The sequence below is a fragment of the Pipistrellus kuhlii genome, unplaced genomic scaffold (genome assembly GCF_014108245.1).
Source record: "Pipistrellus kuhlii isolate mPipKuh1 unplaced genomic scaffold, mPipKuh1.p scaffold_m20_p_7, whole genome shotgun sequence".
Classification (NCBI taxonomy): Eukaryota; Metazoa; Chordata; class Mammalia; order Chiroptera; family Vespertilionidae; genus Pipistrellus; species Pipistrellus kuhlii.
The window spans coordinates 24,805,531-24,832,424 of NW_023425573.1; the positions used below are offsets into that span (position 1 = coordinate 24,805,531).

General features: G+C 45.0%; 2 protein-coding genes across 8 annotated transcripts in view; one reads left to right on the forward strand and one right to left on the reverse strand.

Moving 5' to 3' along the window:
* Nucleotides 1-1,506: 1,506 nt before the first annotated feature.
* Nucleotides 1,507-23,081, reverse strand: LOC118709799 (40S ribosomal protein S27-like). The gene is made up of 4 exons (XM_036422080.1): nt 22,773-23,081; nt 19,082-19,088; nt 15,032-15,037; nt 1,507-1,517 (listed from the first exon to the last, which is right to left on the reverse strand). Exon 1 carries the CDS (start codon nt 23,045-23,047, stop codon nt 22,793-22,795), a length of 255 nt encoding a protein of 84 aa, XP_036277973.1. The 5' UTR covers nt 23,048-23,081; the 3' UTR covers nt 1,507-1,517; nt 15,032-15,037; nt 19,082-19,088; nt 22,773-22,792.
* Nucleotides 19,456-26,894, forward strand: part of CAB39 (calcium binding protein 39) — a 71,429-nt gene continuing 63,990 nt past the window's right edge. For 3 of the 7 annotated variants that reach the window (XM_036422075.2, XM_036422074.2, XM_045575262.1), the window contains exon 1: nt 19,459-19,831. The gene's annotated coding sequence lies outside the window, so the exon portion shown is untranslated. Of the gene's footprint in view, nt 19,832-26,894 lie in introns of all 7 variants that reach the window. The other 4 variants (XM_045575264.1, XM_045575263.1, XM_036422073.2 and 1 more) reach the window with 4 other exon arrangements.

A 26,894-nucleotide genomic window follows, 5' to 3' on the forward strand; every position in this document is an offset into this window, starting at 1 on the left:
AACAGGTGCTCCATAATACTCAGTGAGCACAGCAGGTATGCAGAAATGTGGCTTCTTTCTCCTTTATCACCCTCTTCCCCCTCCCCCCATGCAAATGTCCAGAAGGCAGAGTGCAGGGGAGTGTATCCGGACCCACCTATTTGTGTCCCCTTGACAACTGCAGGGAGTCTGCTCTCCACTGTTCAGGCTGTGTCTGAGGTCCTGACATCGTCTCCCAGGGAACGGATTTTCCACAGCAGACGGCCGGAGGTAGACACCCCACACTCTTCTGTGCTACGTAGGACAGCTGTGTGGGATACAAGAGAGGCCAGAAATGAAACCGGGAGGATGGAACTGGAGATGAGCAAACAAAGGGCTGCCCCCAACAGATTCCTTCATTATCTGACTTATTCATTATCCAGAAAGATAATGAAGGAAATAAAGAGGAGAGGTCAGTTCTTCCTCAAACAGACAAACATAACTTCTATTTTTAGAGCGAGAACTTTGAACATGAGAAATGAATGAGTAGGAAAGTGTGCAGTGGATTTGAACAATATTAATGAGACCTTGAATCTCCACCTTGGACGGTGCTCCATTGATCTGCCCGGGGAAATTGTAGGATTTGTTACTGAAGTTAAATTAAGAAGAAAAAGGAAATCTAAAGGAAAAAAAAAAAAAAAAAAAAAAAAGCCTTGAAAGTCAGACTATTGCTTTATAAAACGATATTCTCAATTACTCTTTCTCTCCCTCCCAAGTTAACTTTTAACAAAATGTTTTCTTCCCATCCTTTAAAATATATATATATTTATTTCAGAGAAGAAGGGAGAGGGAGAGATAGAAACATCAATGATGAGAGAGTATCATTGATCACCTGCCTCCTGCATGCCCCACCCTTGCAACCCAGATATGTGCTCTGACTAGGAATTGAACGCTGACCTCCTGGTTCATAGTTCAATGCTCAACCACTGAGCTACCCCGGCTGGGCTCTCCCCATTCTTTTGGAAGCCAGGGGAGAGCTGGCCGCTCCAGCCCAGGAAATAGTAAGCAGAGGCAGAGAGAGGGGAAGGGGTCAAAGCAGTTCAGAGTCATCCCAATTAGGGGAAGGTGGATAGGATACAAACAAGAGCAGACAAAAAGTAGAGGGACCCCTTTTCCTCCTCTCCACACCCTACCTCACCCCTCGTCCATACACAGGCCTCTGGGGGAGGCTCTCTGTACCTGCCTGGGATGCAGTCACATCTGCACCTATCTGAGGGGATAGCTTGGTTAGGGGAGGCCCACTCCACATCTGAGCTCTGCCTGAACCACCCTTTGGTTCCTGGAATCTAGACCTTGAAGAGCTGTCAGTCTAGATTAGGAGCTTCTAGAAAAAATGGGGGAGGGATATAAGCAAAGCACTAAAGGTGGAACCAAGAGCAGGCTCCAAGCCTACCTCAGAGGGGCCTTCTGCCCCAGTGGGAGCTGTGTGGGGTGAGCCAGGGGTGCATTAGTCTCCAGAGATGCAGGGGCCATGGTGTTCAAGATCACCACTCTGTCCCCTGGCTCTACTGAGCTGGCCTGGAGCAAGTGGGCACATTTGTATAGAGGTCAGGAAGCCTCCCAGAACAAAAGCAACGCACACCCTGACCCTGAGTGTTTGAACTTCACCACAAGAGCATCTCTGATGAAATGAAACTGCCCCAAGGGAGGACTGGTGGCAGGAAAGGCCTCAAGGGGAAACTTTCCCATGAGAACAGGTAGTGGCAGGACTCAGGGTCCAGGTTCAACAGGAAAGCTTAGGATATAGGGCTCAGCCTGCAGATGGCCTAGGAGCTCCCAGAGTGGCTTTTAGCAGCCAAGGCTTAGCAAGGCATTCAGACCTTGGGAGGCTGAGGGTGGGGCTCCTCTGCTGCCTGGGCTGAAAGTGGAGCAGCGGCTCCATCCCCGGTGAGAACAAGGAAACCTTCTTCTTGTGCAGGGCCTTTCCCGGTAGCAATGGCAGCCAAAGCCAGGAGTTGGATTGAAGTCTCCACCCATTCACTGACACTTGGAATCCTGTGCCATCTCTGGCACTTGTTACCAGGTCCTAGCCCCTCTGTCTGTCTACTGACCAATATCCTCAGATGTCTCAAAGTGTCCCCAGCTCTGTGGTCCAGTGTGATTGACAGCAGAGGGGCTTGACTGTTTTGGTTCCTGGTAGAGACCATCAGACACCATGGCCCCCCTCTTAGTCCTACACTGAATCCCAACACTGGGGCACCTGGAACTTCAGCTCTACTTCATCTGATTAGTACCCAGCTGCCTGGGCCACGCCCACAGCTACACCCAGCAGCCTTTCTGCACTAAGGACAGCCAGTCCAAGCATATTCCATGCTGGTCCTTCCTTTTAAGTCTTTGCTTGTGGTGCCTTCTTTCCTCTTCCTACCTAGGTTCACCTGGTTGATGCTTAGAGATTCAGGTTAGGCACCCTCGCTGCAGAAAGCCATCTCCAAATTTCTAGTATGAATTTCTCTGGCACCCTGCACAGACTTGACTTCTATACTTCATCCATGCCTTCCACAAATATTTATGTCCCTGCTATGCATCTGTTCTAGGTCCCAGGGATGTGGCAAGGAACAAAAGAAACAAAAGAATTCCTGCCATCATGGAATCTGCTTTCTAGAGCATGTGGAAGGGGGACAGAAAATAAATAAAATAAACTACATGGCATGTCAGACTCGAAGTTCTATGAGGATTAAACAAAGCAGCAAATGTGAGGAGACAGGGGGAGGTCATTTATGGGTGTTTTTTTCACTGCATGCTCCGGAAAGACAGGCATTTGGTTGTGTTTCTCTTTGGACCTCATGTCTAGCAGGGTACGTACTGAGTTGTCCTCTCCACCAGGCCTGCCACATGCACAGCCACTTCCCCCTTGAGACCCCTTGGGTGTCTGAACCCATGCCTCTCCTCTCCAGATCATCCAACCAGTCTCCAAGGAGTGAGGGCCCAAGAAAGTCAAGGCAGGGCTCCCACGGGATTCCAGGACCACCCAAACAACCTGCATAGCCCTTCTTGAAAGCAATTTGGGGACCGAGCCAATATTGCCAGCCCTTAAAGGGGACTTTGGGCAAAGAACTAATGAACGGATTTTTGATGAAAGTCTGAATCCCAATGCGGCATCAACAGCCAGATGTACTAGAAGTCAATCCTGCACAGATAGCCTCATAAGAACCATAATCCATTCAAAGAGGCTGACTCTGGACAGGAAGAAAGGGGTCAGCTTTAGGGCTGTTTTCTAGAAGTTTATTTCCATGATTTTAAAAAAATCGGTTATACTAGAAATTAGAATCATTTCCTTCCAGGCCACAGCTCAGATAGGCACCCTGTATTCCAAGAAATTCCTCTCCTGCTCCTAACCCCAATTTCCCCACAGACAATCCCTCATCCAAGATAGCCCAATCCCTTTCTCCTGGGATGTGGAAGTGAGTCCCAGAGTCCCAGAGGTATTGCTGCTGCTTGGAAGCTGCCTCATGAGCACTGCATCTGGGGGAGAACACAGAGCTGGAGTCAGTGCCACACGCAAGGCAAAGCTCCCCGGCTGCCAAGAGAGGGTAGAGCAAGTGTGCGAAGACCGAGGGATGGAGGCTATGAGAGAAAAAGACAGAGATAAGGGAAGGTGGGGGGGGGGGGGGTTGTCAAGAAAAAGAGAGAGAGAACAGGAGAGACAGACAACAGGCTGGCTGGGTCTGGCCATTTAAGAGAATACTGAGATACATGTGGTTGTGGAGGCATGCCTGGGAGAGGGGCATGTGGCTCTGCCTGAGGACACCAGACAGGTGAAGCTTCCTGGATAAGAATGATGATGCCTAAGATGAGCACCAAGGATGAGTAAGATGAAGCTGAGAAGCAAGGAGCGGAAGGGAGTTCCAGGCTGCACGTATCACAGGTAGAGGTATGAGGCATCGTGGCATGTCCTGGGACATCCTGCGAGTTGGGGATGACTACACAGTGAGTAAGACTGAAGATCGAGAGCCAAGACCTAAGGGCACATATTTCACACTGAGGAACTTGGGCTTGGTGGTTGGTCAGCCATATGGCAATGTTCATGGAGCCGTAAACGATGCATTCCATGGGTAAAAGAAAACATGTTAAACCTTAGATGCTGTATCAGGGCTGAAGATATCTATCAGAGCATTGGCAGCATAGATGTGATAGAAATTCTAAGGTGGATGAGAAGTGAGGCAGTATTACAGAGAAGAGCATCGAACTGAGTATAGAACCCCAAAGAGCAAGACTGGAATCTTAAGACCCCAGCCTCTATCCAGGAGTCTCCGAAGAATCGTTGATGAATAGAAGGAGCACCAGGTGAAGGCTGTCTTGGAAACCAAGAAGTGGGAAGTCTCAAGAATGAGGGTATCAGATCAATAAAGCAGTCCAGAAAGATAAAGACTGAGCTGTATCCGGTTGGCCTGATAATCTGGAAGTCACTGGAGACTAAAGTAGTTACAGTGGAGCTGTAGGGACAGAATGCTGTGGGGTGGTGAGCAATGCAGTGGGGAGGGATAGAATTTCCTAGTGAAGATGGCTCTTTTATCAAGCTCAGTGAAAGGAAAGGGAAGAGAACAGGGTCCAAGGAAGGTGCTTTGGAGGAGAGGGAAGCTTGAGTATGTTTCTGGGTGAAGGGGAGGGAGGTTGAAGACATCAGGGGGAGATGGGAGTAGGTGGAGTAAGTCCTGGCGGCATCAGAGGGAACACAATCCAGCGCACTTGGGAGGGGCTAACTTGAACCTGAGGAGGGATGCCTCCTCCTGGAGATCTGGGAAGGTGGGCAGGTCTGTGTGAAACACAAGGAAAGCAGGATGGTGGGAGCAGTAGCAGTGCTCAGCCCAGGATGAACACTGGGAAGAAATAGTAACGAGAGCTTGCCTGTGGAGCCTGACCCTTTCCAATTGTAAATGAGCAGCTTTCTTCTACAGTCAACCGAGGAACAAGAAGAGATCTGAGTCTGGGTCTGAAAATTAGCAGTTTTATGAGGTATTTCAGGCGCCAGGTGACAATAGGTCAAGGATCAAAATGTAAGATGGTGCTAAAATGGAGCAGAGATAAGAGCCACTAGAATTGAGGAAAGCAAAGAAATCTGAGGCTAGGCTCCTGGGTTGGTATCTCAGGTCAGAATGACATTCAGCTGCAAGCAACAGAAAGTGACTATAGTGGTTTACATGAGCAAGGGATGGGTATACATAGTAAATCCAGAGTGGACAGATGTTAATAGTTCAATCGCTTTGAAGACAGGATGGCCACTGTCACCTATTTTTCCTCATGGTTCAAAGATAACTGCCCCTGCTCCAGCCATCACATCTACAGTCAAGGAAGGAAGATGATACCAGCCACGTATGTCCCGGGATATCAAGAAAGCAAACACTTTTCCAGAAAACACTTCCTCACTCCCACCAGATTCCCACTTAGTCTCCTTGAGAGAACTAAGACATGTGGCCTTTCCTGAATGCAGGAGAAGTGAGGACAAGACTGCCATGATAGAGTTAAACCCTGAGCCTGGACTCACTGCCGCATGGAACCGGATTCAGAGAAGAAGGGGGTCAGGCAACGATGAGATCTGCTGCAATAGGTCCTCTGAGCTGTGAGAGCAAACTTACCCTGTCCCCAAGGGTTGAGACTCAGGTTTTGTCTCCCAGCAATGCTGGGTAAGAGCTTCCCAGGACTCCTGCCCCCACCCCCTCCTCAGGGCCCTCTGGTCCTCTGAGCAGAACAGACTAAGGTAACATAGATGCAAACCATGGGCAAGACACGGCCCAAGTGGCTTCTAACGGGCTGTGAGGGCCAAGGAGATGGGAGGGTAAAGTTGTTCTCATTTCAAACCTAGGTGACCCGTTCCGCAGCCCATGGTAGTCCAGAGGACCTGGGCAGCAGTGGTGTTCCAGTGTGTGGCCAGGATGTGACGGAGCTCCTCCTGTCCCTCTGCCCTTTGACCACTCCTTCAAACACACCCTCTAACCACAGGGCCTTCACATGAGCTGTCAGTCTAGAATGCTCCTCCCAGGCTAACTCCCACGCTTACTTTGGACCCTGGCCTAAGCATCACTCTCCTAAGGATGAGGATGCCTCTCCTGGCCCTTTGCCTGGTCAGTTCTTTCTGTGTTCCCTCGCAGGAAATAATTCTGTATTAGTTAAGGTAATTGCAGCTGCTACCAGGTCTAACCTGAGGCCTCAGTGAGCAAGCACAACAGCGGTTTATTTCCCTTAATTGTTGAGTTCAATGTGACTTGGGTAGCCTTCCTTCATCTCATAGCTACACCCTCTCCACGGTGCCCAAGGTCATCAAGGCAGAGCAGAGAAGGTTGAAAAAGACACGCCAGCTCTTAAAGTCTCTCCCTGGAGGTGACCCACATCACATCCACTCAAGGTCCTTGGCCAAAATTAATCACATGGCCCCAACCCAAACTCTAAGGAGGGGAGATGGGAAATGTAGGGAAGCACACAGAATTTTTGGTGAGTGCTGCCCGTCTCTGCCACAGCTCTTCCTAAAACCTCTTATCACAATTGTCATTTATTTACCAGCTTCTTTTTATAAAATATATTTTATTGATTTTCCTACAGAGAAGAAGGGAAAGGGATCAAGAGTTAGAAACATCCATCAGCTGCCTCCTGCATACCCCCTACTGGGGATGTGCCCACAACCAAGGTACATGCCCTGGACTGGAATCAAACCTGGGACCCTTTAGTCCACAGGCCCATACTCTATCCACTGAGCCAAACTGGTTAGGGCTGTTTACAAGATTCTTTGATGACATGAGTCCTTTTCCTTAGGCTATGAACCCCATTAGGGCAGAAACTGTATGTGTGCTTTGGTTTATCAGTCACCTTCAGATTACTTGTGTGTAGTAGGTGTTCGCTAAATACTGAATAACTGAACCGAGTAAGCGGGCAAGTGGGCTCAGCAATTGGTTCACTTCCAGAGACAGAGCATCAATTCAAAGGTGAAAGAGGTAAAATTGACTTAACAATCCGAGGGGCAGCTCATTTGACAGAAAAGAGCAAGAAGATCTGATAGCACAGGGTGTTTGGGAGGAATTAATAAACCAGCTTTTATTAATTCACTTGCAAGCCCTGTGGCCCTCCCTCAGCTGCCTTGGGGCAAGAAGTAGGGAAGCCAAGAACTGTGGGGAGAAGGAGAAGGTCGATAGCCATCACCAACACCCACTCCTAACCCCCTGACCCTACCACCGCCAAAAATAACGCAGCAGCAGCAGCAGAATCTGCAGTCTCTATAATTAGGCCCACGAAGAGGGGAAGCGATCTCAAAAAGGCAGTTGTTTTAGTTCTGTTAGCTGTCTGGTAACTGAAGGGAGCCTGTTTTCCAGGACAGAGGGCTTAGACACCGTTGCCTGAGAACAGACAGGCAAAGGAAAAAGGCACTACTCAGAAAAAAAGGCTTCAAACCTCTGGAAAGGTGGCGGACTCTGGACGCATCTAAAACCCAGCTCTGCCTCTCTCCAGCCCCATGGTTGTGGCCACAGCACCCCGCTTCTCTAAACTTCAGCTTCCTTGTCTATAAAATTAATTCTTCATCATCAAGTCTAAGTTGCCCTTTCTTTTCACATTTTAACATCTCTGAAATGATGGTGCAATTTGCAATCGATGGCAGGTTATAATATTGTTTACAGAGTGCTTTTTTCTTAACATTGCAACATGTAGCTATGAGTACTACAACCCAAGTGTCCTATATTTGATAAAATGCAGTATTTCCCTTTTGTTTTAATATCAGCTATTAACGTAGGTAATGCCTCTGGCATAGGACCTGAGCATAGTAGAGTCTCAAAATAATTGCTATTTTAAACTTATTATTTCATGATATAAAAAGAAAAACAGTCTTCAGACTCTTTGTGAATTGCTTGATTTCTATCCTCAGACTCGGTACAACTGTCATTATGGGCTTTAGGAAGTGCCCTTGCATGACCTGTTGGGTGAAATGAGCTAATTTTGCAGGTGGGACTAGAATAAAAGCTAGATGAGGGGGCGCAGAGGAACGGGGAAAAGAGAACACCAAGAGAAGTAGGTTAAAACCGGAATATTAACTGATGACTTCATTGTAACTGTACAATCACAATTGAACTGTAGGAGATGCTGGCACCAAGCCGGGGAAAGGCAGCGAGCCCGAATGCAAGATCAGGCCTCATGGATGACTCAGCAAGGAGCAAAGAACATCCAGGATAACAAATAATCCTTAGCCTCAGAGAACCAGAGGCTGGAAGAGTCGAGAAGCCATGAACTTTGATTATTATAAAGTTGGAAGTTGAAACTATAAAGCTTTTCTTTTTCACTGAAAAGATAGAGACCTTTGTTTGGTGCAAAGCTCCCCACTGATTTGGAAAGAAATGAAGGAACCCTGCTAGGAAAGAATGCCCAAATGTATTCCTGGTTTAGATCCAGCTCCTCCCCCATGCTGTCCATCCTCACCCCCAACTCCACCCCCAGCCCACCCCACCCCCACCACAGTGATTTGCTCTATTTGAATTGCATTAATCAGAATTGTTGAAGTTGTCTTAGTGTGTGACTATCTGGATATTTGTACTTGAGTTTAACCCTTGAAAGTTTAGTTCAGTTTTTGAAGTGCTTTTTATAAAAGAATTTCTTTTCTTTTTTTTCCCCCCACCACCATTTATGCCCCTTAAGGATTTAATTTCTTAATGGAGTGGGATAATATTTAAAGGCAAATCAGGGTTTGATTTGTATTGATCTGGAGAACTTCTATAGGATGTCAAATGGCTTTTTCAGATCAAAATGATAAGAATCAGGGAAGGACATTAAAAAATAAGCTTACAAAGAAACTTGGCTAAGTATCAACTCAGGACATTATTTTAAAGAAAGGGAATTATTAATGAACTAGAGGCCAAGAGCATGAAAATTCATGCACTGGAGGGGGACCCCCTGCCTGGCCTGCCCCCTCTCACAATTTGGGAACCCTCAGGGGCGGGAGGCAACCCAGCAATCAGGGGAAGGCGATGCCCCATCACACCTCTGATGCTGCCACTGCTATTAGCACAAGCCTTGGCCAGCCCTGGTTACCTGAACCTTGGGTGGCCCTGGGTGGCTGGGCAGCAGCCATCTAAGGCTTGCCTGTGCCTAGGGCCAGCCCTGGGCAGCTGGGGGTCTGAGGGGACTGGGGGACTCCTGAGGCAGGCACACAGAGTGGCTGGACCTGCCTGGGAGTGGGCCCCGGCATGCCCTGTGCCTGAGGGGACTGGGTGCCACCATCTTATGGCTGTGAGCACCACCATCTTTGAAGGTGTGACAGTCAATTAGCATATTCCCTCATTATTAGATAGGATTATTTTGGGAATAGAATGGACAAATGTTATTTAACTCTATGGCAGAAGAGAGCAAACGTGAAGATGCTTAGTTTTGTGTACAATTCGTGCACGATTAGGTAAGTGTGTCCAGTTCTGCTAAGTGAAGGTATAAAGTTGTATAGCAAATTTACATTAAAAAAATAAAGATCCTATAAAAATTCAGAACTGAGTTTTTTATCATAAGATAGCTTGGCAAATAGCAACATGTTTATAAATATTTTCCATTATGTAATTTGTCCTTTAATTTAGTCAAGATGACTTCTTTAGACATAATTTTTATTAAAGCAGTCAGTGGTGAAAATTACATTTCAAAGCTGAGATAGAAATCGGGCTGGTTTTAAGGTAATTTTTATTTGAAAACATCCCATAGTGTTAGGGTTAATTTGCTTGGTAATTTCAATCAGAGACATACAATAATTTTTGGAGAATGGGATGGGATTTTGTTTTTAGAGGTATCTCATCTACCCATAACCTAGCCAGTGCTCTGGAGTGGTTTGTGGTATGATCAGCATAAAATAGGCTTGGTCTACTGAACACCTGTGATCAACTCATATCTACAAACTATAAACACTTCTAATAAAAAATGTTATGTTGTTTGCATTTTATACATTTTGAAAGTGATTTTATAGCTTTTAATTTGAAACTTTGCTTACAGCATAGTCAGTCCCTAGGCCCGGGGCTGTTGGAGAAGTGCCTGGAGATTTATGTGAATGGTCCCGGAGGTGGCTAGTAGAGCGTGCTGTGAATGTGCAATCAGCATGGCTGGATGCATTAGGATTTGCAGAAACTGCGCTGGAATTGTGACTAGACACATGGATCCTCCGTTAGAGGAAATCAAGTTTCAGCTTGATGGATTTGATCTGGGTCATCTCCAACACACTTTGTGTACCTCATGTACTGTTCCTCAGACACTGTGGCAATAGAAATAACATCTTCTGCATTGATCCTAAGATAGCCAGAGATATTGCAGCTCCTTCTTGGGGGCCCTGCTGGCAAGTGGTGGCCAGGTACCAAGTCCATCCCCTACATCCTAGCTACACTAGTCCGGGCATATGCCAGGGCATGCTGTCATCTGGACCATACCTGGACTGGAGAGAACCTGTCTTCTGTACCATTCTAGGTGTGAACAATCCTTTCTGGAAGCAGTGGGTGGCAGCTTCCCTGGGCTCTCTTCCAACTGTAGCAGAATCTTGAGAAGGTTGGATTCCAGCCAAGGCCACTGCTTGAGTGTGTCTCTGGTGCCTCATCCCATTCCCCTGACCCCTAAATCCTTCTTCTTCCAGAAGGTTAGCAAGAGTTCGTGTTGCAAGAGGTCCCTAGTCACCCTTCAGTCAGCTATGCCTGTATTGAAGCCTGTGGAGCATGAAGTTGCAGATTCCTGGTGAAATTGCCTAGAGGAAATCAAGTTTCAGCTTGATGGATTTGATCTGGGTCATCTCCAACACACTTTGTGTACCTCATGTACTGTTCCTCAGACACTGTGGCAATGCTTATAATGTCTTAAAATGTCTGGCCTCCCCTTTTCTCTCTTCCTACTTTAATATTCTCTCTTCCTATTTAATGTTTATAGTTTGTAGATATGAGTTGATCACAGGTATTCAGTAGACCAAGTTATAACAGTAACAACACTAGAAGCATAGCTGAATGAGTATATTCATCTTTTGAAGCTCAGGTCTTTCAATCATGACAATCCAGAAGAAACATTACTACAGAGAGTCATTAGCATGTTTTTGACTGCACCCATCAGAACTGTTGTCTTTTTTAAAAATATGTATTTGTGTTGATTTCAGAGAGGAAGGGACAGGGAGAAATAGAAACATCAACGATGAGAGAGAATCATTGATTGGCTGCCTCCTGCCCTCCCCTCACGGGGGATCAACTTTACAACCTAGGCATGTGTCCTGACTGGGAACCGAACCGAGACTTACTGGTTCATAGGCCTATGCTCAACCACTGAGCCATGCAGGCCAGGCAGGACTGCTGTCTTTATAATAAAGGAAAACTGGGAGCTCCAGCTAAAATAGGACCTCCCAGAATCAGAACTGGGGCCAGGTTGCCAGTTTACTCATGTCTTGAGCTGTTAAGATGGTGATTGTCCATAGGGGTAAGTCACTGGACAGCTGAACAGAGCCTCAGGGCACAGATGCTTGTCAGGACAAGTCAGGGTGACTTGCTGGGTGCCATCCAGGGGAAGTCCTCCCTGGAGCACAAATTTCACCAGGTCATTAAGGAGAACATTTTATTGATTTTATTCAAGCTACTGCAATAAGGAGAATATCCATTAATGAGGAACATCTCACAGAAAAGGAAAGGAACCTGGGGTTTTCTAGAGGAAGGTAAACAAGGGACTCATCTTAGAGTCTAATGGTTGTCATGAGGAAGGATGGAGATGAGACTTACTTACAGAACCTTCTTGAATTCCTTGAAGCTAAGATGTCTACGCTCTTGGTGATGCTGTGCATAGTCTTGTTATCCCTCATAGAAAGCATGTATGACCCATCTTGTTGGACTTCCTTAGTTGTCCAGCAGCAGCTTGTCCAGGGAGAATTCCAACCTTGGGCATGGTCTGCTGTGGTGTTGGTTCCTTCAATGCCAAATCACCAGCCTTCAGCTCACAGTGCTTCTTAAATTCGGAGGGAAAGGCAAAGCAGCCTGGAGTCTGATAGGGATCTGAGCAATCAAGTTTTAGTTCTTGGTGATGCCTAATCAGGTGAGTGGAAGAAAAAATTAAAACATTAGATTGGAGGATTGTAGTTGTATATTGAAGAAAGCTAGAAGAATTAAAAATTTGGTAAGGATTGACCATTGGACAAGGCAAGAGAAATAATTCAAATTTTTCTTTTCTTTTTTTTTCTGGGAGAGGAAAGGAGAGGGAGATAAAGGTACAAACATCAATTGAATGCCTCCTGCACACCCCCTACTGGGGATTGAGCCCGAAACCCAGGCATGTACCCTGACCAGGAATGGAACCATAATCTCCTGGTTCGTGGGTTGATGCTCGACCATTGAGCAACATCAGCCAGACCCAATCGGTATCTAAACATGCCCACGTCTCAGCTATCTTATAGATCCTCTCTTCACCAGGCATTCCTTTCCACTTTCCTGTCTTGAAAATACAACCTACGCACATTATTTCAAATCTCTTACACCTAAACCCACTGCCATCCCAGTGTTTATTCACCCATTACTCCATTGGTACAGCTCTTTCCAAATCACTAAAATGCTCTTGTTGCCACATCTAACTGATAACTTCAAACTTTGGTATTACTTGATCCTATTGCATCACTAAACTATTCTTTCTCTGGAAATGTGCCTGTGGGACATAACCCTCTCCTGTTTTCCCCCCTATCTTCTGATTGCTCCTAGATGATGTTCATCTATCTAACTAACTAGCCATACTCTCCAAAAGCCTGGTTTCCATCCCATATTCTTCATTCTTTTCTACCATATATATGCATCAAATCACCAAATTCTGTCTTCTAAATACTTTCTTTCTAATTATTTCATTCTTGCCCATGCCCCTGCCATAGTCCTAGCTCAGGCCCCATTATCTCTTGCCAGGATGGCATTGCCTCCTACTGACCCCACTACCACTGATCAGGCCTTCTTCTCATCCATGTGGCACACAGGATGAGAATGGCATTTCTAAATCTAAAGTACATATCTAAGTTTGTCATTCCATGGCTTAGTTTCAATGTCCACTTCATCCAACCTCTTTTCACTGTCTTCATATTGAAACTCAGTCTTCTCAACATGGATGAAATGGCTTTTCATTATCGGACTTTTGCTCGTCACTCCAACCTTACCTCTGCCAACTCCCCTCCTCAATCCTGCTATTAGTGACAGTATGGATGGATTTTGAAGGCATTCTGCTAAGTGAAATAAGCTCTACAGAGAAAGACAAATACTATATGTTCTCATTTATATGCAGATCTAAAAGAGCTGAGCTCATAGAAATAGCAGAATGGCGGTTGCCAATAGCCGTAAGTAGAGAAAATGGGAAGATGTCTGATCAAAAGATACAAATTCCGAGCTATAAGATAAATAAGGTCCGGGGATCTAATATTCAGCATGATGACTATATTTTATATTAGAGATCTGGTGCATGAAATTCGTGCACTGGTGGTGATGCTGAATCCCTCAGCTCGGCCTGCCCTCTCACAGTCTGGGACCCCTCGAGGGATGTCTGGCTGCTTGATGACTAAGGCCCGATCCCCAATCTGGAATCCCTCACTCCTTACCACCCGCCTGATCACTCCTTACCACTCAGCTCATTACGGCTCACTGCTCCTTAGCAGCAGGCTCCTTAGCACTCAACTCCCTGCTCCTTAGCTGCTGAAGAGGCAAGAGAAACTCCTGCCACTACTACTGTGCTCACCAGCTGTGAACCTGACTTCTGGCTGAGAGGCTGCCCCCCTGTGGGAGTGTCCTGACCACCAGTGCTCATCACAGTGACCAGTCATTCTGGTTGTTCTGCTGTAATAGTCACTTAGGCTTTTATTATATAGATTAGAGGCCCAGCACATGAGATCATGCATGAGTCCCTAGGCCTAGCCTGCAATCAGGGTCATCTTCTGCTTGCTTGCCAGTCCCTAGTCCTGCCCCATTACCGCCACCCACACTGGTTCCCCGTGGTTCCCTATTTGCCATCTGGGTGAACAGAGCCTGTGAGCTGTGGGGGAAGGACCAAGAGGTCTGCCTTCTGCCTGCTCGCCAGTCCTGCCCCACTGTCACCCACACCAGTTCCCCATGGTTCCCCATTGGCCATCCAGCAATTGGAGCCTGCAGGCTGGGGGAGGGACCAAGAGATGATCAATGCACCTCATAGAGACTGGTCAATTGGTCGTTCTGGTCGTTACACAGTTATGGTTGCTGGCCTTTTATTATATAGGACAATTGAAAATTATTAGAGTAGCCGAAACCGGTTTGGCTCAATGGATAGAGCGTCGGCTTGGGAACTGAAGGAACCCGGGTTCGATTCGGCTCTAGGGCATGTACCTTGGTTGCGGGCACATCCCCAGTGGGGAGTGTGCAAGAGGCAGCTGATCGATGACTCTCTCTCATCAATGTTTCTAGCTCTCTATCTCTCTCCCTTTCTCTCTGTACAAAATCAATAAAAAATATTTTTAAAAAAATTATTAGAGTAGATCTTAAATATCACCACACACATACACACAAAATCAAAATTATGTGAGGAAATGAAAGTATTAACTAATCTCACTATGGTAATCATTTTGCAATATAAACATGTATCTAGCCCTAGCCAGGTAGCTCAGTTGCTTAGAGTGTTGTCCTGATACACCACGGTTGCAGGTTTGATCCCTGGTCAGGTCATATAGATACAAGAATCAACCAATGAATTCATTAATAAGTGGAAAAACAAAACTATGTTTCTCTCTCTTCCTCTCTATCTCGCTCCCCCTTCCTCTTTCTAAAGTCAGTAAATAATTTTTTAAAACATGTATCTAATCATCATATTGTACACCTTAAACTTATATATGTTATATGTTAATAATATCTCAATAAAGCTGGGGGGAGGGGTGATAGCAATAGAAATTCTCCTCCTCTAAGCTCTACAGATTGGAGGAAATGCGCACTTCCCCAAATTCACTGTGCTTTCTGGCTTTGGGTGCTACTTGAATGGTTTTGCTTGAGCATTTCTCCTCATCTTCAACTGGCTAAATCTTATTCATGCTTCATGTCTCACTCTTTAGTATTGCCTGGACTACAGGCTCATTGAGTTTCTCATTGTCTCATTCCCACTGCTTGTGCTCAGTAATTATGTGCTCTCAGAAAGTATTTGTTGAGTAAACAAAGTTTCAATGAGCTTTAGAGCAGGTTTGGTGGGTATGAGGCTATGGGAAGGGTGGGTAGATGGGAGGAGCAATTAAACAGAAGAGTTATAAAGTTCAAGCTTCAAAGGTACGACAGAGAGACCCCGGGTGGGGCTACCCGAGTGATTGCTGAAGGAGAGTGGAAGTGAAGGTCACTGGAGCGTAGAATAGGAGGGAACTATGATCCAACACATGAGATGAGTGGTACTTATGTTGCCAAGGAGAAGTTAGGTATGGAGTGGAGTAGGAGGGAAGCTGTGAGTCAGGCTCCAAAGTCTTTTCACAGGTGGTGTGATTAAGGAAGGGAGGTGCCTTCATCTCATGACCTAGCTTCAGTGGAGGAGAGGAAGGAAAATAATAATGATGGAAGATTTATACAAGCCCAACCATGATTCCGGAGAATGGCGACCCTGCCTTCTGACCCTGAGATCTATGGACTCGGCACAGGAGAGTTGAAGTGCCTCTGTGAAGAGGGTTTCAAGGTAAAGAGGTGCCGAAACCGGTTTGGCTCAGTGGATAGGGTGTCAGCCTGTGGACTGAAAGGTCCCAGGTTTGATTTCGGTCAAGGGCATGTACCTTGGTTGCGGGCACATCCCCAGTAGGGGTTGTGCAAGAGGCAGCTAATCGATAATTCTATCTCATTGATGTTTCTAACTCTATCCCTCTCTCTTCCTCTCTGTAAAAAATCAATAAAATATATTAAAAAAATAAAGGTAAAGAGGTGAAGGAATTTCCCTGAAAGAGGTTGTGCCCATTGGAAAGAAGAACAGGTAAATTTAAGTGGTCAAATGACAGGGCTTCTTCTGCTTTGGTTTCAGAAATTGTTCCTGCTGCAGAAATTTCTGCTGTCTTGCTGGAAACCTGCTCTGACCTTTCAGTAAAGGCATAAAAAACTTGCATATGGGGTTATGCACCCCGATGCAGTCACTCATTCTGTGAGAAATTGGGTCTTGACTTGTTTTTGTGGGATGTCAGCACAATCAAGGCCTCCATTTGGAATTACAATAAAAGAGGACTCCTATCTTTAGAAAGAAAGAAAGAAAGGAAGAAAGAAAAATGGAAAGAAAGAAAAATGGAAAGAAAGATGTAGGGATAAAGTCCTTATTGAACAAGGTCTCAAAAATAGATAAAACTTCCAGTCCGCCTCTCAGGAAGGCCTGGCACCTACCTGCCATGGTTACTGGAAAGAAGCCAAGAGCGGTCGGGGGACCAGCCTGCTCAGGACTTTTTGTCAGCTGACTTCTCTCTGGCCTACACGACTAGGGCTTTTCTAACAGCTTCTAATATGCTTGAGATAATTGTCTGTGGTTGGGATGGACTTTGCTTTTAACATGCTGATATTTCACTTATTTTTCAAACTCTTTAATTAGGTTTTCCCTATGTATTTACTAGCAATATATATAGTCTAGTTTTCTTTTTGTGTCAATTGCTTTATTGAGGTTTTGTATCAAGATTATAAGAAGAACAAAAATAATCGGCACCCTCCCACCCTCTTCCCAGACCAATGGAATCACTATCTGCATCTCAACAGGAGGCCTCAGTAATTAAGCTAATTCTGTGGACATTATAGTTTGAGACGCTGCCCCAGGCCTTGTCATTTACTGAAAACTGCTCCTTCCCTAACAACCGTGTAAGCAACCTGGCTCTCTAGCCAGCACTTCCCTCATTCCAGCTCACTCCGGGAACTGTGCTGGTTCAACAGTCCTTTCACCCACCCTTTCATGGGTCCTCCAACTCCTACAGAATGTCTCCCTCCTACTGCCTGCACCTCCACCCCCATTTCCTCACTGCCTCCTGTCTGGCGTGGATTCAATAGTCGGCCATTACTATTATTACTTTCTTGTATGCACTCTCTCCTTCCTTTGCTTTTTCTCTCTCCACGGAGTTCCCTAACAAAAATAACCCTGGTTGAACACAACGCCTTCCCAGTAACCTGTGGCTGGTGAAAAACACAGAATAACCCTGCTGACCCTTCCTGCTTCACTCCTCCTCCTCCCTCAAACTTCCAGCAGCTCCTCCCCTCCAGGCTCTGAGCTGATGATGTTGCTTCCCATCCTAAATTTAAAAAATTAAATAAATAAAAAAAACACAGAAAGAAAACAAGCAAACAAACATTCCATTGATCCTATATTTTTTTACAGCTACCACCTCATTTCTCTGCTCCTCTTTATAATAAAACTTCATGAAAAAGTCCTCTACACTCATGTCCTCTCTTTCTAGAGCCCCATTCTCTCTAGAGACCACTCCAGTCAGGCTTTTCCACCCACCTCTGCTGGAACAGCTCCTGCCAAGGCCACTAGTTACCTCTATGATCCTGACGCCAATGGCCAATCACCAATAGCAACTTTGATTGAACTATTAGCCAGAATCAGGGTCATTGATCCATCCTCCATCCCTTGATCTCCTGTGTCTTTTCCTGCTACCCTGGCTCTTTCTTCAGCAGCTTTTGCTGGTTCCTTGTCATCTCCCTGAACTCTCAAGTATTAGGGGCTTCCTGCTCTTCCTTGGCTTTGCCCTTTATTAACACTCACTCCCTAGAATTGTCCCATTGAGTCTTGAGATTTTACTTGCCCTGAGGACTCCCAAAATTCTATCTTCAGCCCAGACCTTTCCTCTAAACCCTAGCTTCTATATCCACCTTCCAGCTTGGGTGTCTAACAGGCAGCTCAAAGTTAATATGCCCTCAAATGTATTCCCGGTTTCTTCTCTTCACATCTGCTTCTGTTTGTTTTCCCCATTTTACCAAATTGTAATTTCCAGATGCTAAATAAAATAATAACAAACAAACCCTTAGAAATAAAATTCTGCCCACTCTACCGTTTTAAATATATATATATATATATATATATATATATATGTATGTATTTTTAAATATACTTTATTGATTGTTTACAGAAAGGAAGGGAGAGGGACAGAAAGCCAGAAACATCGATGAGAGAGAAACATCTACCAGCTGCCTCCTGCATAGCCTCCACCCGGGATGTGCCCCGAAACCAACGTACATGCCCTTGACCAGAATCGAACCCAGGACCTTTCAGTCCACAGACCTACGCTCTATCCACTGAGCCAAACTGGTTTCGGCAACTCTACCTTTTAAATGCCTTTAGAACCCAACCAGTCTTGACTCTTGGATGGAGCCTGTCTTCTGTCAACTGGATTATTTCAAAAGTTTTCTAACAGGTTTACCAGCTGAAGCCTCATGCCCTTCAGACTGGTCTTCACAGCACAACCAGAGTGGTCCTTTTAAAATGTCAGACCACATCCTTTCTTTGCTCAAAACCCTCCAAACAGCTTTCCATCTCATTCAGAGTGTGAACAACAGAGGTCTCATTTCAGCCTATATGGTTCCTGTTCTCTGGTCATCTCTGCTCTCTTCCCACCCTCAGGAATCTCACCTGGCTGGGGTCTATGGCATCCCACCTCAGGGCCTTGGTCTTTGCTGTTCCCTCTGCCTTTCCATACACATAGGGCACAACATGCTCTTTTTTATGTAGCAGCTACCTGTACAGGAGAGCTATAAATAATAATACCCTGTACTCTCTCCCTCCCTTGGCATGTGTTGCTTTTCTCCATAGTACTGAAAATCATCCAATGTTTGAATGTTTTGTTTACTATCCCACCACCTGGAAATGTGCCTGTCACATAGTAGACTCTCAAAACTCCTGTCCAACTACAAAAAAAAAAAAAAAAAAAAAAAAAAAAAAAAAAGCAACAGAAATAAACAAAAGTAAACATATACAACATTTCTATGTTCCAGACTCTGCTGTCTGCAATGCCTTTTCTCCTTCATCCTCCTAAGCCTATGTTCCTCTATTCTTATACATGTGTGTAAAAAACCCAGACACAGGGACAGGAAATAGCCCATGGAGACTAACGGCAGAGCTGGGATTTAAATCCAGGCTGTTGAATCCTATTAATCTGGATCATACTATCACTGTCCACACTCTCTCTCAGAGGACGCTAAAATGAGAATTATCTGTCCCTCATAAGGATGACAGTTTCAATCTACACAAAGTCGGCTCTTGGTCTTTAGCAGAAATAAAGCTCTGTTAAGAGTTGAGGAAGTGGTTGTGGAAAGTGAGCGTGAGATTCCTCCAAGAACCGTCCTCACACAGAAAAAGGGGATGAGCACCAATATTTAAGTGGCAGATAAAAGAAGAGGAAGTCCCTATTCTCAGCTTCTGCATTTCTCTACGTTCACTGCCTTATTCACCCGGGCCAGGGACTCCGGCGCTGAGTCCGCCCTGTCGCCAGGGGGCGTCAGAGGCCGAAGGGGGCGTTGCGGCGCCGCCCGACGTCGCGCCCTCCGCGGCTGCGCAGTGCGCACGTCAAAGCCGGGCTCTGTCCGGGAACGGGGAGCGGCGCGGCCTGGGGGAGACCGAGACTCCGGGAGCCGGGCGAAGGCGAAGGCGGCGCCGGCTCTGCAGCTGCAGCCGCAGCCCAGGCGATCGAGCACAGCAGTGAGGCGGCCGCCGCGGGAGCCCCAGGGCCGCCATCTGCCCGCGCAGCCGCCGCCGCCGCGGGAGCCCGTCGCTGGGAGCAGGAGCCGGCGGAAGACAACGGAGGGGCCGAGCGCCCGAGCCGTGTCGCGGGGACCGAACGAGCAGCCCGAGGCGGCGGCGGCGGCGGCCGAGGACGGGGACGGCGACGACGCGGAGGCTGAGAGGGAGCCGCCCGGCCCAACCCAACCCCGTGAGTGACCCCGGGCCCTGCCCTGCTTGCGGCGCGGACGCCGGCTCGGCTTCCGCCTGCTCTGCCCGGCCCGTCACCGGCCCCGGGGCTGCCTCCATTTTCTCGGGCCGCTGCGGCCCGGCCTCTCGCGGAGCCTTCCCTCCTGCGCTCGCCGACGCCGCGCCCAGGGGCTGGCGGCGGGGTCTGGGCTGGCGGCGTGGGGACGTCCCGGCCGGAGGGCAGGGAGGTGCGGACCGGGCCAGCTGTCACTCCCATCGAACCGGGCCCCCGGTGAACTTTCTGTTATCCCGGGGCCGGTACGGTCGCCGGGCTGTATTCCTTTCGGGAAAATGCCTAACTGACTACTGGTTCCCGAGTTCGGTTGAACCCGCCCGAGCGCGCTGCGTGCGTGCCGGCGCCCCGGTCGCCCGCTCGGGAGGGAGGGATTCAAAGGTGAAGCCTGGCCCCGCAGTCTCCTCCCGCGAGTTGCTGACGCCCTGGTGTGGGTGATAAGAGCAGTACACAGATAATCCGATACCAGGAAGGAGGCGATAAAAAGTCTTATGAAAGAACTTGCGAGGTGCTAGAAAGGAATCCGGGGGAGACGGGACGGGTCAGTCAACTTCCGCCTAGCCGAAATCTGGAAGGCTTCCTGGGCGAGGCTGTGCCTTAGGGAGTGTCTTCAAGGCTTTAATGGGATTTGGGAATGAGGGTTGCAGAATGGACTAGTGTGCAGAGAAGGGATGGCGAAGCTGGAGGGCAAAGGTAAAAAGGCCTTGTGTAGAAATAGTGGATAATTCGTTTTGTTGCCCAGGACCTTGGTCGGAGGTGGGGGGGGGGGGGGGGAGTGTGCTAAAAAGGTTTTGGGGGACTTGGTCCTTGCATGCTGGAGAGGAGCTGTTTGAATGGCATTCTACAGGAAACTTAGAGCTCATCTCTCAGTGACTCATGAGCCCGGAAATGTAAGTTAGGGGGTATTAAAGGCGCTCTTGTGAAAGAAAGGGGGAGAAGGAGGCCCAGTAAAGAGTTGGCATTCTGTGACTTGAATAAAATACAGCTTGAGGTCGATTTTGACAGCTTCCCAGATTTTAAGAAAGTCCAGTCTAAGCTGAGTACCTTTTGCAAAAAGCTTCATTAGATATCAGGCACTTAAGAAGTAGTGGAAGGATGTGTTTAAAAGAAACGCATCTCCACACAAGGTGTTTCTGTTGGTGCAGTTCACTAAAATGCATCAGCACTTCTTGCATTTGTATTAGGTGTCTGCACTTTGAAATTACTGACCTGAACATAACTTCTTTGAGATGACATTTGTGCAAAGCAATCTAAATTGATTATTTTAAAAATCAAATTGTTGCTAACATTCTGGGATAGAAAGTTGGACATGGAACCTTTTTTATAGAAAGGTAAAATTTCTTTCTTTTTAGTTCTGAAAATCTTTATAGGAGAGCCAGAAGCAAAATTCTCTAGCTTTATTTCGTACATTTAAAAAAACATTACTAGCAATTAATTAGCTGTCTTTGAAGTCTAGAATCTATGGAAACAGTTTAGAACCTGTGTTAGTTTTGTAAGCAGGTATTTGTTGTTTGCTTATATGACAAGTAAACATCAACTTTTTTCAATTAAAAAAAGTTGTTAAATGCAGGAAATACTGGAAAGTTTTTTAAATTTATATAATCTTATCACTTAGATTTGGTTACTGTTAACATTTTTTGCATATTTGTTTTTAAGTCTTATGTTTATTTTTTTCTTTACATAATGAAATAAGCTTTTGTAGGTTGTATGTAACACTTTTAAGCTTTTTCTTGCCATTAAATATCTTCATGTAAAAATATTTTTATCCAAGTAAGAGAAGTCATCTTAAATGTATTATTTTCTTTCTGATAAGGTTGCATTATTTATGTCAGTTAAAATGCAATAGTCATGCATTTTATTTAATAACTGCTGTTGTGGACAGAATTTTTTGTAAAGGTTTCTTGTTTGAAGTATATTTATTAACTTCTCTGTATAATTTAAGTCCTATTGCTTGTTGAATAGATATTACTTAGGACACATCTTGTCATCGGGTATGGAAAAGATTACACATCTACGACAAATGAGAGGATGTACTTTTTTAAAAGGCTTTATAAAAAGATTACTTTCATAGCTGGTATATCTCCCACACAATGTAATGTGTCTCCCATTTCTACACCCCACTCTCACAAATGTTCTTTATAGGCTAACTACCTTTAATCATGACATTACAGAGGTTCCGGCTAGATGCATTTAGTTTTCCGTTGACATTTCTTTTTAAAAAAAATATATTTTATTGATTTTTTTACAGAGAGGAACAGAAAGGGATAGAGAGTTAGAAACATCAATGAGAGAGAATCATCGATCAGCTGCCTCTTGCACACCCCCTACTGGGGATGTGCCGGCAACCAAGGTATATGCATGCCCTTGACCGAAATCAAACCTGGGACCTTTCAGTCCACAGGCCGACGCTCTATCCACTGAGCCAAACCGGTTTCGGCAACGTTGACATTTCTAAAGTAAATATGGAATTTGTCATGAAATAATTTACTGCTGTAATAAAAGGGACTTCTTGTTTCATTTCAGGCACTTCACTTTAGTTCATTATCATTTCATACTGAAGGTTCTTGTTTAAACCAGTTTTTATCCCCCATGTGCTTTTCATTCTAATATGTTTAATGAGGTCTCTGTTTCTAATAACATAAAAAGTGAGCTGCTGAGCTAGATTGTATACATTTTCGTAAAGTCAATATAGAAGAATTAGCCGAGAAAGTCCAGCTTAAAAATGGGATTTAGTTTTATAATTTGGTTTTATTTGAATCTTTATTTGTATATTGCAAATTTGTATGCCACAGGCATCCTTTATCACTTTTGAATATTTACTAAAGTTTTTCTTTTTCATTTTTTTTCTTTTTTTTTTATCCAAAAAGTGTTTATTGGGATGGTTTCCCACTCATCTTGATTGAGGTGCTTTTAGTGCTGCTTCCTTCTGAAGGAGCATCCCTCTGTAAGCCTTGCTTTTCCTCCTGTTGGCGGACAGAGAACAGTGGAGCAACCAACACACAAAACTACCGTTGGTGCGTGGCTAAAGACGGTGGCGATCTTATAGCAGCCTGGGCATTTCACATCCATGAAGTAGGAATTGGGGCTCTGCACCAGGCGCTGCTTCTTGTGTTTCCTCTTCTCCTCTTCCAGGGAGGGATGGCGGAGATCCTCAGCGAGAGCCATGTTGTCGGGGGAGGTCGTCACCACCGGAAAGCTAAAGTTTTTCTTTTGATCATCTTTTGTAGGTATATATTTCTGTTACCTTGCCCAAGAGCCTTTTTTCCAAGAGGATTTGATCACTGATCATTCAGGTTCACCATCTGCCATAAAAATACAGATTCAAATCCAAATTGTCCCCCCACCTGACCTCCACAGCACACAGAAATAAAACTCAGTATAGGGTAGAATTTCATTTCAGGTAATGTGTTCTAGTTACATTTCTGGTGGTGGTTTTATTTTTAAAATCTATTTTTCTCTTATCAATGGCTCCTTTTAATTAGGAATTTGATTTTATGAATATTGTGTTAAAAAATAGGAGTGTCATAGATGGGTTAGTATGGATAATGGCAAAATGTTAGTAAAACTTTGTTATGTGATGAAATTGTGGGGGAAATGGTCAGATATCTGACCCTTTAGCTTGGATTACTTGTCACTTGTTTTGTTGTTCAGTTATTGAGGTGTAAAGATCCTGTGTTTGTGTGGATGCATATCAAGCCAAGTAGCCTAAAATTTGCATAATAGCCGAAGCCAGTTTGGCTCAGTGGTAGAGCGTCGGTCTGTGGACTGAAAGGTCCCGGGTTCGATTCCGGTCAAGGGCATGTACCTTGGTTGCGGGCACATCCCCGGTAGGGGTGTGCAAGAGGCAGCTGGTCGATGTTTCTCATCGACGTTTCTAGCTCTCTATCCCTCTCCCTTCCTCTCTGTAAAAAATCAATAAAATATATATTTTTTAAAAATCTGCATAATAATTGACTCATCAGTCTATATTTTGGTTTTTATTGGAGAGAAGATTGGTATTGGATCCATCTTGAATTTAAGAAGGAATGGAGCTGTATCAGAGTTCTTTCTTTGAGTGTTTCACCACTCTAATGCCTATCCAACTGGGCCCTAATCATTACCTTTATCATTCCATACAGTATGGGAGGGGGAGGTAAAGTGAGGCAAATATCTCTACCACCAGAATTTGTAAAGTAGACCAGTCTGAGAGGAAATAAATATTCTGTTTGTTTCTCAGACCTTCCAAGTTTGTGAAACGGGTTAGTGAAGGACTGAGTGACATATAATGGTAATGAAATTAAGGTTAACAGCTTGTTACCAGCAGCATTTTGTTTTAGAGTGTGCATACGTGTACATCGTCCTCCAGTGTGTTATTTCTACCTCACTGAGTTTCCTGGCCCCACTGTGCTTTTATCTTTCTCTAGAGATGGAAGAAGTCTGATGAAGGCAGAATTGTGGCTTGGTAGTAACTGTGTGGTTAAGCTGGCAGAGTAAGGAGGAATGATATGCAGAGAATTGTAAGAGGTCATTTAGGTGTGAAGTGGTCCTAAAGGAGGGAGGTAAAGCCTCCCCTAGCCATTTATGTTGGCAGTGTCTAGCATAGGGGTGTCGAACTCAATCAGAGAAGGGGCCAAAATCTAAAATCCAGCCTAAATCGCGGGCCGAATGGTTTACTGAACAGTCATAAACTGTCATTGTGATGGAAACGCAGCGGAGTGCAGTGATGACAGCGCGGTGCGGGCCACATTGCAAGGCCTGGCGGGACGGATTTGGCCGGCGGGCCTTGTGTTTGACACATGTGGTCTAGCACATACCAGTTTGCATAATCCTTAATATAGTAGATGGTGTCTAATTTGAGATTGTGTGTGTTTGTTTATATGCATACATGCATTTTCATATGCATAGTTACAAAGATGAGAAAATCTAGTTAACCAAAGTTTAGTGGCTGAATGGTATGATGGTAATCCTTGGGAGCATTATCCAGCAGATAACTTATTGATGACCAAGAAAATATCATGCAAAACATCACAACATTGATTTTTAAAATATATATATATTTTATTGATTTTTTTGCATAGAGGAAGAGAGAGGGATAGAGAGTTAGAAACATCCATGAGAGAGAATCATCAATCAGCTGCCTCCTGCACACCCCCCACTGAGGGTGTGCCCGCAACCAAGGTACATGCCCTTAACTGGAATCGAACCCAGGGCCTTTCAGTCAGCAGGCTGACGCTCTCTCCACTGAGCCAAACCCGTTTCGACACAACATTGATTCTTTTGATAAAATATTCGTTGGAGAAGCAACATACACATTTTGTAGCTTGATCTTAATTAAGTGGCTACTTTATAACTTTATCTGATGAATTGTAGATTGCTCTTTTACAGTGTGCTATTAACATGTTTGGTCACTGTTCTCTCCCTCCACAGATTATGTATCAGCTGTATTTAGGCCCAAGGAAAAAATAGCATGAACAGATTTTTGTTTACATGTCTCTAGTCAAGGCTTACTCTGCAATTTACAGAATTCTGAGATTCAGTAGACACACAAATGCAGCCAGACCCTCTAGCTCAGTGGTTCTCAGCCTAATGCCACAACCCTTTAATACAGTTCCTCATGTTGTGGTGACCCCTAACCATAAAATTATTTTTGTTGCTACTTCATAACTGTAATTTTGCTACTAAGTCTGCTAGCAGTTCTCAACCTGTGGGACCCACAGGTTGAAAGCCGCTGCTGTAGAGCCTAAGACCATTGGAAAACACAGATATTTACATTACGATTTATAACAGTAGCAAAATTAGTTATGAAGTAGCAATGAAAATAATTTTATGGTTGGGGGTCACTACAACATTAGGAACTGTATTAAAGGGTCGAGGCATTAGAAAGGTTGAGAACCACTGCCCTAGATGGTTGAACCCTCAACCTGCTTTGGGCTCTGTCACTTTAGGCACATTACTTCTCTCTAGCTTAGGTTTTTTGGATAGGAGTGGTATAGAATCATATCTCCAAAGATTATAAGAGGACTTAAATGGGTTACTCCATCTAATGTGCTTATAACAGGGCCAGGCACATACCAAGTGGGGACAAGTTCTGTGATGGTACTGATGCTACACTGCTCAGATGGAAGAAACGTGAGAACTTTAGAAACCCTCTAGTCAGGAAGTTTTTTCTGTAGTTCAGAACACTGAGGCCCACTGTAACTTGAGCAGTGTGAGGCTTTGAGCTGTAACTGGTACTTTCTGTGAAGTGGAGTCACTTGCTTAGGGTCATGCAGTTTATTAGCCACAGGACTGGACTAGATGGAGCCTGGTTCTCCTATATTCTTTATCCAGTTGGCTTGGAAAAAATTGCTTTGTACTTTATTCAGTAATGTCTTATTTCAACCTTTTTGCTAACATTTACAAAGATTATGTTCACACCCTAAGTGTTCTTTGTTTCATAAATCTTGTTTTAAGGTGTTGAATATACTAACATCTATAATTATGACTGTAGCTGGAAAGTGATTGGGGGGTGGTTGTATGAAGTTAAAAGTTGAAATAGTCAAGGGAGATGGACAAAAATAGATTGAGGGAGAAAATTACCATTTTGGTACCATTAATTGTAGGTCAGACCTCTGAGGTAGGTAGTCTTGTCTCCCAGCATCATTACAGATGGGAAATGAAAGTGAGAAATTGTTTAGGATCGCACAGACATTGCACAGTTGAGCTAGGATTTGAACCCGGATCTGCCTCCAAAATATGTTTTATTTTCTTTCATATGTTCCTTGTTTCTTGTTGGTAATTTTTTATTTAATACTTTACAGTGAAGGTTTGTAAATATAGCCTAATGAGGATTTCAATAGGTTTCTAGATAGTAATCACGTGTCGTAATACAATATAAGATGGTTTATTCTAAGTACTCTAGTTGTATAGGGTCATAATTTGATTTGTGGTTTATAGTTTTAGTTAGTCCAATAATGTTTATTTTCCATGTTAGTCTTGTAGAGGAGATGGGAGGCCTTGAGCTATAGTGGGAAATGCAGAAGCCTGGGAATTG